The following is an 11,014-nucleotide window of genomic DNA, read 5'->3' as shown; positions in this document are numbered from 1 at the left end:
CCCCCCCCCACCGCCCCCCCCCCCCCCCCCCCCCCCCCCCCAGCGCTCCCCCCCCCCCCCCCCCCCCCCCCCCCCGCCAGCCCATGTGCACCGCCGACACCACCTTTCCAGCCCGCGCCCAGTACCGGCACCTTTCACCTGGCCCCCCGGTGAAAAAGGTTGAGGACCCCTGGTCTAGAGAGTGGAGCTTCACTAGAAAGTTTTTAGGGAGGAAGAAAATAGAGCCAAGAATTCAGTACTCCAGCCAGAAAAGACTAGTTTTTAGAGGGAAGGCAAAAGCATATTGTGGTTTGTTGTTATGTGCCGTCAACATCTCCAATTTATGGTGACCCTGTGAATGAATGAATGCCCTCCCAAATGTCTTGTCCTTGACAGCCCTTCTCAGTTCTTACAAATTCAAGGGCAGGGCTTCCTTTATCAAATCAATCCATCTCATATTTAGTCTTCTTCAGCCTTCAACTTTTCCTAGCATTTTTGTCTTCTCCAGGGAGTCTCGCCTCCTTATGATTTGCCCAAAGTATTACATTTTTTCAGCTTTGTCAGTTTTGCTTGCAGGAAAGTTCTAGCTTGATTTGATCTGGGACCTACTGGTTTGTCTTTCTAAGGCAAAAGCAGTATCAGTTTTATTATAAGAGCCAGTGTGGTACAGGTGTCATGGTAAAGAGCATGGGACTGGGACTCAGGCGATCTGGGTTCTAGTCCCCGCTCAGCCATGGAGCCAACTGAGTGACTTTGGGCCAGTCACAGACTCTCAGCCCAGCTTATTTCACAGAGTTCTTGTTGCAGGGATAAGATGGAGAGAGTTGGAAGAGGAGAATGGTGTAATCCCTTTGAGTTCTTTAAAAGAAAAGATGCAGAATATGCATCTCATAAACAAATATATGCAAGAGCTGGGAAGCTCTCACAAGTAGGAGGGGAGAGGAAACGAACTGAAGGCTGAGGGAGGAAGGGGAAGAGAGTTGCTTGTGAACCATCCTGTGCTGTGAGATAGTGGGAGAGAATCCATCACAGGAATTTAAATCCTGCGATGGGCAGATCCGATGCCCTTAGGCCATAGCTGGGTATCTGGTGGGCATGTACATACACACAGTTTCACAAATCTTCCAGAGACAGCAGAGCTGTTTTCAAACGCTTACCAAGCACACAGTTTGCCTAAAGCAGTTACAAAGACAAAATGCCAGGGTATCTAGTGAAAATGATGTGTCCCCCCCACAACCTGGGAAACAAAAGGACAGAGAAGCCAGGACTACCAACCAGTATGTGGGAAAGCAACAAGAATGCCCATGGCCTTTAGTTAAGTGCCAGCATGTTGGCTTGATTACATTATGGCAGGAATGGGAAAATCCTGTGGGGTATGGGGCAAATAACCCCTCCCACACACATACACACATCCGGCTCTTTATTGGACAGGTGACATCAGAGGTCAAGCCCAGGCCCTGATCCTGAAGGAATGCAAAGAGCTCTGCAAGCTGGAAGGGAAAACTCTGCAAGCCAGATTAAGCCCACGAGCTGAAAGTAGGAAAGCCTGGCTAAGCATATTGCAGAGCAACATGGCTTGGAGAATTCAAGTGTTAGGATACCTTTCTCTCAATATTCACTGATGCCCCTGCAAACAGAATGGAGTACAGGGACAAAACGAGCCTGCTATGGCAATGATGCTTCCAACCAACCAAGACATATGTACACACAGGTACATGTTTGCCTAGCTGCTAAATTAGCACAATTTGTTCTTCACAGAATTTGAGTCTTTTGGGTACAAGATAATGTTGATTGCAAAATTTACAACTGTGCCAAATGCCTTGTGCAGAAGAGTCAGTATTGTGATTGTCCACAGCCCAAAAAGTATAATGACTGATTAGCTACAAATCTGAAGCCAAAGAAGATTCAATGTGTATTCTCCCTCCTGGTTGGACATACTTTAAGCTATTTAATATATATAAAAACCAATTTAAACTATTCTACAAATTTCCAAGGAAAAGATTCAAGCAAATGTTTAACTTCCCCACTGAAAGAAATTTTGCGGGTGGGATAGAAATCTTACATAAATAAATAAACTGGTTGAGTTATGCCCAGAATTTTATAATTTGCACACACATTAATGCAGAGTTTTTCCCCAGGAAATGACAAACTCTAGCTTATGCCTGGTTTTCCCTTTAAAATGTTAAAGTGGAGGTGGCGGAGGAGAACTGCTGCAAAGTTAATAAGTTTTCAAAATAAATCAAGATCAAACCGTATGAAACATTTCTACAGAAAATAGTCCAGATTTTACATGGTTTCAGGCACAAAGCCATTCTGTAGGTCAAACATGGAAGCTGTGTCAGGACTGACATTTTGGCTCTGGGCAACATTTTCTTATCTTTTTTCCAGGTTCACTGGCCTTCTTTAACTCTTGGATGCTGTTCAGAGCGAGACACAACAAAGCATGTTGCACGCAAAGCCTTTGGCTAAACTGGAACCACCAGATTGGTATCATTACCTGACAATGGTTCCCAGTGAGGCACAAGGTGTTTCTCTCCTGTTCCACCTGCACAGTGATTCAACCCTCTGCACAGCTGAAGCATGTGGTGGTTTCCTTATCATGTAACAGGAACACTTTGTAACAGGATCACTTAACCTGCAACAGGATGCAAAGCTTGGCAGGGTTCCTTTGCTTTCAATAGCTGTGTACATTCCAGAAGGGTCACTTGTCATGCCAGCCACACCCGCTGAAATTCCATCTTCAGCCCTGGCTTTACATCTCACTGATCTAATAAATATGCATTCTCCAACTTTTAATTTAAAATAGAAGGCATCCTTATACAATGCCAAGCTAGCAGTATCCTGTGTGTTTTTTAAAAAGTATGAAAGTAGCTTAAAATCTGGGAAAAACCAATAGGAGTCCCAGCATTAGCTTTTGAAAAATACCCAGGTTCAAGCTTGTTCAACAGACATCATATGAACATCTTTTACAACAGGGGAACAGAACCTTGGGATGGGGGCAAATCCAGTACTTTTATCCCAGTCTAACTCACTGGGGTTTCCCAGAAGACCATGCCCGCTTTGCTTAGTCACATTCCCTTTTCTCTGACCACTGACAGTTTGGTGGTTTCCTGACTTTTGTGAGATTTTCCTCCATTCTCCAAGGTCGAAATGCCTCTCCCAAGGCTTAGGAAGGAAGAGCTATAAGCTAAAATACGCTGGTGTTTTTGTTGTCGTCACACCACCACCACCACACACACACACAGAAACACATGCACTGTTTTTTCTAAGTTTATAGTTTGTTGCTTCAGTCCTATAACTATTTTGTGCATGTCGCCTTAAGCAATTTTATGGGAAGGGTGACTAATGAGCCCTACATAAAATGAATTAATTAAACATAGCCCCCTCTGTTATGGGTGGGTGGGAGACACTACTGAGGCTGAGAGATTGTATGAGTTTCTACAGCCACCCACTGAAATGCAAACCTGTAGAACAGAATTGGCTTTGAGGTTAAAAAAAAAAGTTCCTTAGCCATGTTCTTGGGCACCCCTCTACATTTTGGGACACTTACTAAAGATAAGAAATTTTCAATGGTGAAACAGATTGCTTTAGAAAGTAACTTTCCTTTACTAGAATATGTAAAAAGAGACTGGACAGCCAACTGTCAGGGATGTTGTAGCTACACCCTTCATTGCAGATTCTGTATGGAGAATGGGGTTGGACTAGATGACCCCTCCAACTTCCGCTCTAGAGAAGGGACTACAGGCTCTTGCAACATTATTATTAACATTCTATGCTCTTGCTTTTCAGGTACTGCAGGCAGAAAATAGGCCCCAAAGCCTTTTCAGTTCAAAAACTTCTCAGAACAAAACAAAAAAGATGTGATGTTTTTGTACTTCATTCATTGTATTTTATGTATTGAGCTACATCTTGCCTGACAAAACATAAGGTCTTGAAGGGATTGTATGTGGCTTTTCTACCTAATATACTTTTCAGAACGTGCAGATAATTCTAGCCTGCAATCATTTGCAGCAAGTGCCTTGCAAGGTAGCATGGTTAAGAATATGAGCCATAAGCAACTTAACTATGCAGTTGCTGGGTGGCTGCAGAAACTCACACTCTCTCTCAGCCTCAACGGTATCCTCCATACACCCATAACAGAAAGGCTATGTTTAATTATTTCATTTTATGTAGGGCTTATCAGTCAACTTTCCCATAAAATTGCTCAAGATGACATGCTCAAAATAGCTAAAGCACTGAAGCAACAAACTATAAACTTAGAAAAAACAGGTATTTGCAAATGAGGGGGTTGGACTGAGTTACCTGGTTGCAAATAACAGCAAGTGTAAGTGAAGTGCTATCAGTGGTGGTGCCACACACACCCAAATGTTGTTTCTAATGTTAATCTAACTGAAGTCCAATTAATTTCTGTGGATCTACTTTAAGCAGGGCTAACACTGGAATCAATTCTTAGACTTTCTGAACTTGAGATGTAAATGCCTTTGGGCCTCTTTTATGGTTTCTGTGGCATATAGGAAACTTTGCAAAAAAATCTAATGACTGTTTCTGCTCATGTAAAATTTGTATTTGTTTTACAAACTTATGAAAGGAAAACCCAAGTTTGGTCTTTTGCGGAAAAAGCATTAGGATTATTAATGTTGTAAAAAGCCCACTAGGTGGCATGCAGACATTTGACTATAGACTGCTTTAATACTCTCGGGCCTCAAGCGACCAGTCGGACAGGCTTCTTTTCTTAAAGCTTCTTGCAGACCGATCTTACGTCCTAGCAAATAAACTTTCCGTAGCAGCTTTCCCGGCGGGTTAAGGCTGGAGCATGCAACTGAGATGGATGGATCTGGGCCGGGAACTGGAGAAATCCTTATTTTTTCCTCATTACTGTGATCTGAAAAGGCAGAAAGTTCAAGATTTTGCTAGTTTCTTGCTGCTGTGTTCCAACATTCAGACCGCGCTAGGTTGGACGCTTCCCAGAAAATGCTTTAAAAACCACGGGTAAATCCCTACCACTATGCCCAGGTCAGAAAGCAAAAGATGGATCCAAAGGTAAAATCCCAGGGGCTGGGAGCCGCTTGCTTTTAGTTGTACTTTCATGGTGAATGTAATAAATAGCGATTAAATCTATATATCTGCTGAAGCAAGCCCAGGAAAGAGCTGCACTCTTTTTTATGACTGTCACCTAGTCTGAACTGTTAAGATGGGACCGTCCTTATGCAAGGCCAGCCTGCCCCGCACTTGATGCCTTTCCCACCGCCCGCCTGGAAAGGAGGCCCGATAATCTTTACCAAGATACCAGGGCATTTTAGTTAAAACCAAAACCGCGGGGAGAATCAAGAAGTGAAGGGAAATCCCAAGAGGAATGGTGAACTTTGCTCACGCCCGACCTCCGCCACCTGCACCACCAAAGGGGAAGGCGAAGAGGGGCCTGAACAAGTGGCAGGGAAAGGGGGAGCCGCCTTACTCAGAGCTGCAAAAAGTACTTTCCCTCACAGAAAAAGCCAAAAGTTTCCAGCGAGTGACTTGCAGAGGGAATTCCTCAGCCACAGCCTTTGCTCCGCTGGCGGCGCCCAAACAGGACCAGACTAGTTCAGCGCCTCGCTGTTTGACTTGGCTGGGAAATTCCCAGCCCATCAAGCTCCGCCCCCCGTAGAAATCCCCTCGGTCGGGGCTCTATAGGCTAGAGCGCCGCCGCGGCTCGCCCGCAGTTCACACGGCTACGCAGCTCAGAGCAAGTCGAGCGACGCGCTGCTTTCCCTTGGGATCTATCTGCCTGTCGCTCGCTGTCAGAAGCGCGCCCTCGGCCAGGCTATGCTTAGCCCCAGCACCCTGGATTATACGATGGATTTCACGATGGAGCAGCAGGCCCACCCCAGGGACGCGCTGAAGAAGGACAGGCAGCTCAGCCTGGTCCAGGACGATCGCCACGACAGTGGCCTGGACTCCATGAAGGACGAGGAGTACGAAAACCTGGTCAAGGAGCTGGAAGATATTCGTCTCCATCCCACGGAAGCTTCCGTGGGAACCCACAGTGGCGCCAGCCAGCCGGGCCAGGCTTGGAAACAGCAAGTGACTGAAGATGGAGACACGTAAGTCGGCAGGACTTTGCAGAGGGCATTTTCCCCCTCCTTTCTTCTTTTGTGGCGGTGGGGGGGGGGGGTTGAGTTGGAACTGCTCACTTTCTAAAGTTACTAGTCCTATAGAGAATGCCATCGTTTCCTTGGAAGTGAATACCACGGATGTCTCCGTCCTATCTGTAAGGCAAAGCGGTCCGTCCTCCTACTATGTTTGCTGGAAATTAAATCCAACTGAAGGGAAGGGGGCACATTGCCAAGCATACGTGCTTCGGACCGGGTTGTGCTTGTGATAAGGACGGCTGCTCCTCGGGATTCCTAAGCTGTGTGCATTTTTGCACACAGTCTATGATAAACTGAACTGATGAAAAAAAGAAACATTACGTTTGTATTTGAAAGAGTTTTAAACATTTAATATTAACTGAATTGCGTCGGCTGCATTGGACTTGCATAAAGGAATCGTAAAAGGAGAGTCATGCATTTTAAAGGGGGGGTTAAAGGTCAGGGTGGGGCGATGGAAATTGCACTCTGACACATCTGGAGGGCCCAGCTTGAGGAAGGCTGCTGCAGGCTTTCCAGCGTGTGCTTAAAAATCCTGCACCAGGTTCCCTAAATAGCCGCGTTGGTGCGATGCAGTAGCCTCGAGGCTCTCTGCTCTCGTTCTGCAGGAATGGAGGGAGGGACATGTTTGATGTCGGTCCTTTTCGACAAACTACATAAAAGTACGGGGAATTTTTGTGCCTGAGTTTTCCCCGGCCCGCCGGCCCGCCCTCCAGCCCCCGCCCTCCCTTGGCTCTGCCGCGACTGGGCGGGGCTTGAGCGCGGCGCCGGCGGGGCGGGGCGCGAGGGAGGGAGGGGGAAGTGCGCTGGAAAGCCCCTGGCGCGGTGCCCGGAACATTCAGCTCTGCGCAGCACCGCGGAAAACACCCGGCGGTAACAGCACGCGGCTTTGAAAAACCCAGGCTTTCGAAATCGCCTCTCCTGCTGATACTGATGTTCTTCCTCCATGACTCCAGAGGGCACGTTGCCCACGGGGCGAGGAGCGAGAAAGCTGATCTCAGGGCTTTTGGGATTTTTTGCTCATCACCGGGTTTTTCCCACTGCTTTCCTGTTGCAGATTTCTCCATCTGGCCATAATACACGAAGAAAAACTCTTGAGTTTGGAAATCATTCGCCAAGAAGGGCATGACACAGCCTTCTTGAATTTCCAGAATAACCTCAGCCAGGTAATTAGTTATCTTTTTTTGCCCCTGCATACCCTCCCCATCCTCACCCCCACAAACGGAACCTGGAGACATTGAAACATGGTGCCAAAGGAAAACACAGAAACTTTCTAAAATAAACTTTTAAATCTATGTAATAATAAGTACAGGAATAAATTACAAGAGAGTATAAGTGGCTCCCTGCACAGTATTGCCCCTTGGCATAGTGATGCCAATCAGAGTGCCACAAAATTAGTGTCTTGTTAGAGATCGGTCCTATCTACCAGCAACCTTGGCTGACTTCTAAAAAAAATATTTTGGTTTAGCATAACTTTGTCAGACAAAACTAGGCTATACACAAGAGGAGACTCAGAGGGTATTTCCAAAATACCACTAAGAGCACAATCTTATACAGGCTTAAAAGAAGGCCTATTCCCAGCACCCCCAGCAGCCATACTGGGAATTGTAGTCCTTTTGCCTAAACCTGCATAGGACTGCACTCCCAAGACTAACTGAACACTGTGCTTGGCATCCTAACATGGGAACACTATAACTTCTGATCCATTTGCTCATGGCAAAGTGTACTCAGTCACAAGATCTTCAAGTTGATTGCTGTGCTGTGCACTCAGATTTATCTAATGCTATTTTGCTTCTCTTTGAAGCATACTAAAAATACTTTCTCACTTTCCATTTACAGACTCCACTTCACTTGGCAGTGATCACAGACCAACCAGAAATTGCTGAGATGCTTCTGAAAGCCGGATGTGATGCAGAGATACGAGATTTCCGGGGAAACACACCACTGCATATTGCTTGTGAACAAGGTTCGCTCACAGGTGTCAGTGTCCTCACACAGTACTGCCAGAAACACCAAGTCCACTCTTTGCTACAGGCAGCAAACTACAATGGTGAGCACAAACACTGACTTTGTAACAACACACCTTGGGAAGGATTTAGCCAGCGGCAGAGCACCTGCTTTACATGCACAAGGTGCCCAGTTCAAGCCCCAGCATCATCAGAGAGGGCTAGGAAGCCCTGAAAGCTTGCAGAGCTGCTGCCAGTCAGTATTCATAATATAGGGCTGGTTAGACCCAAAGTTGGTTCAGTCTAGACTAGCTTCCTGTGTTCCTAGCCCCTAAAAGTGATGGGGTGCTCCAGCCCTTGGCATCGCACTGTTATTGTCTGCTTCAGAGCATGTGTGTGTTTGCTTGCTTGCTGTAAGGGCATAACCCTTTGCCTGCTTAAACAGAAAAAAATGGGAGCTATGCAACTTTTTCCTGTCTAAACATGCACTGGATTGCACCATATTAGCTAAATAAGGAGTTTCGAGGGAGTTTTCCGTGTCTGTTATAGTCACAGAGCATGTTTTATTCTCTTTAAGAAAGAGTAGTCAAAAAGCAACTCACATACTGCTGAGATCATCAAGCTCTATTAAGCTCTATAACTTCCTGCTAATGTCTGTAGGAAGCTATAAAGCACATGAGCTGAAAATAGAGGCCCCTTTGTTGAAATGAGTTGACATTACATGGAATGCAATGTACTTAATTGTTGACCTCTGCGTTTGCTTTCTAGGACACACATGTCTCCACTTGGCATCCATTCAGGGATATCTGGCCATTGTAGAATGTCTCCTCTCTCTGGGTGCAGATGTCAATGCACAGGTAGGTGCTGGTAGCTGCAAAAACAAAACAAAAACTGATCACATACTTTAAGAAGAAACATTTTAATGTTTGCCAATGCTAATAAGCATATTTCTTTTATTTATCATGAAACAGGAGCCATGCAATGGTAGGACTGCCTTGCATTTAGCTGTAGACCTGCAGAACCAAGAACTGGTATCGCTCCTGCTGAAGCACAAAGCAGATGTAAACAAAGTGACATACCAAGGCTATTCTCCATACCAGCTCACATGGGGAAGAAGTAACTCCTCCATACAGGAGCAACTGAGGCAGTTTACCACATTGGATCTGCAGATGCTGCCTGAAAGTGAAGATGAAGAGAGCTGCGAATCAGAATCAGAATTCACAGAAGATGAAGTAAGTACTTGGCTATTCCTTCTATATTAGAAGAGCCAATATTCTACCATAACTTGTGCACAGATTTCCCATGGAGTGCTAGGAAGTAAGTGTAGAAACTTCAGGCTACCAGACAGCTTTCTTTGCCTTTGTTTTGAAGCTATGTACAGATTAACTCTGAAGTATTATCAGTCACTTACAGACCTAATTACTGGATCTGTAGGGAATTCACTGATTGATCTACCTGGAGTGAGCAAACCCTAGTGCTGATTTTGAAAAGAGAAAGCATGGCTAGACTGATTATTTTAGATGTTTCTGATTAGGATATCTTCTGTTTGCTTAAAAGAAAGGATGAGCTCAGCCTTGGAATCTCTCGGCACATATAAAGTAATAACAAAGATTACCTTTGAGCATGGGCAGAGTACTTTTCCCAACCACTGGTTTCTCACTACCAGTCCTTGAATTTAGAGGTAAAGGCTCAGGCACAGCTCCCAGGAAGGCTTGAGACACTCCAGCGGTTCGCATTTAGAAACTGAGCACTGGTGTTAAGTACCAGATGCTAATTTTCTTTTGTAAATGCAGCTGTAGTTAGTGGGATGTTTCCTTTGAGAACTAAAAATGCCTAGTGTTTCCTTAGATAATACATTATGCCTTCTGTTAAAGCCTTCTATTAACCTGACCAATTTTTCTCTCCTCTGTCTAGCTTCTATATGATGACTGCATTATTGGTGGCCGGCACGTGCCTTGTTAAAGGAGGAGGGCTGCAGAAAGAACAAGCCAACATAATGTGAACAATTACTGAACTACTCCATTGTGCTGCACAGAACATGTTGTTATAACAACTAGTGTGGTACATGGTTCAATACACTGTTTGAGCATCAGTGAATTTTGGTTGTCAGACGCCAGAAGAAGTCTGGGCCCCATTTGTGCCAGAGAGCTGATCATCCAAATAAAGGAGCAGAATGAGAATTTGGAGGGTCCACGTCTGTATTCACTGTGTGCCCTATGAGGGGGCTGGCCAGACTCACCATCTGTGGTGTCCTTCTGGAAGACATTCCACATAGTTCTACCTGACTGCTAATAATCTATTCCAGAGACTGAGCTCAGGTGTTCTTTGTGCTACACAGCAGACAGTCCCAAATAATGACTGCTTGATGTCCACATGCAAGAAGGATAGCAGTAATTTTCAGACTGTATATTGCAAGCCCTTGTATCATGTATATATTGTACATTTTGTGAATATGTTTTGTTACTGGTGAGATGTATATTTATTAAAAAATAACAAATACACTGGATTGGTGAAACTGTTCTTGCTGAAGAATTACCTTGCTCACTGATGTTCCATTAGCTGAACTCAAGTGTTTTAAGATACTCCAAGTTTATTCCAGGATACATTTTCCTGAAAAAGAGCAACTGGTCTCCCTTATTCTTCATCTCTTCAGACCTTCGAAATCAAGCTAACACCTATCCTATAAATGGCAAATCCCAATAGTTTCTTTGAGAAAGATTAAAGCAGGTGCTTAATTCACATTAATATTTCTGAGACTTCCAAACCCTTAAGTTTCCCTAAACTGGAAGAAAATAAATTCTATATAAATAACAGTGAGCCATGGTAGAGTCATAGAGTTAGAAGAGGACATCTAGTCCAGCCCCCTCTTTGCTTACTTATTTGCTATATTTATATAGTTGCCACATAACAGGCCCACTGGGACAAAACAGAAGCGGTGTTGGACTACAGTGGGTCTGATCCCAC

General features: G+C 44.9%; 1 protein-coding gene and 1 long non-coding RNA gene across 2 annotated transcripts; one reads left to right on the top strand and one right to left on the bottom strand.

Annotated features, from left to right (window-relative positions):
* Positions 1-4,521: 4,521 nt before the first annotated feature.
* Positions 4,522-5,533, bottom strand: LOC123026921. Its single transcript, XR_006415415.1, has 2 exons — positions 5,464-5,533; positions 4,522-4,861 (listed from the first exon to the last, which is right to left on the bottom strand). It is a non-coding gene; the product is annotated as an uncharacterized LOC123026921 (long non-coding RNA).
* A 137-nt stretch (positions 5,534-5,670) lies between these two features.
* Positions 5,671-10,551, top strand: NFKBIA (NFKB inhibitor alpha). Its single transcript, XM_044436943.1, has 6 exons — positions 5,671-6,059; positions 7,162-7,270; positions 7,944-8,154; positions 8,819-8,907; positions 9,022-9,282; positions 9,965-10,551. The coding sequence occupies exons 1-6, from the start codon at positions 5,782-5,784 to the stop codon at positions 10,010-10,012; spliced, it is 996 nt and encodes a 331-aa protein (XP_044292878.1). The 5' UTR covers positions 5,671-5,781; the 3' UTR covers positions 10,013-10,551.
* Positions 10,552-11,014: the final 463 nt, after the last annotated feature.

This window comes from Varanus komodoensis, unplaced genomic scaffold (assembly GCF_004798865.1).
Source record: "Varanus komodoensis strain SLA01 unplaced genomic scaffold, ASM479886v1 scaffold3, whole genome shotgun sequence".
In the NCBI taxonomy this organism is placed as follows: Eukaryota; Metazoa; Chordata; class Lepidosauria; order Squamata; family Varanidae; genus Varanus; species Varanus komodoensis.
This window is presented reverse-complemented; position numbering and strand designations above follow the sequence as displayed.

What these genes read in the sequence shown, in the direction of transcription:
- NFKBIA (XM_044436943.1), top strand. Translation starts at nt 5,782, where the DNA reads ATGCTTAGCCCCAGCACCCTGGATTATACGATGGATTTCACGATGGAG. An exon ending in GTGCAGATGTCAATGCACAG is followed by an intron (nt 8,908 to 9,021) that starts GTAGGTGCTGGT and finishes ATCATGAAACAG; the next exon opens with GAGCCATGCAATGGTAGGAC. An exon ending in CAGAATTCACAGAAGATGAA is followed by an intron (nt 9,283 to 9,964) that starts GTAAGTACTTGG and finishes TCCTCTGTCTAG; the next exon opens with CTTCTATATGATGACTGCAT.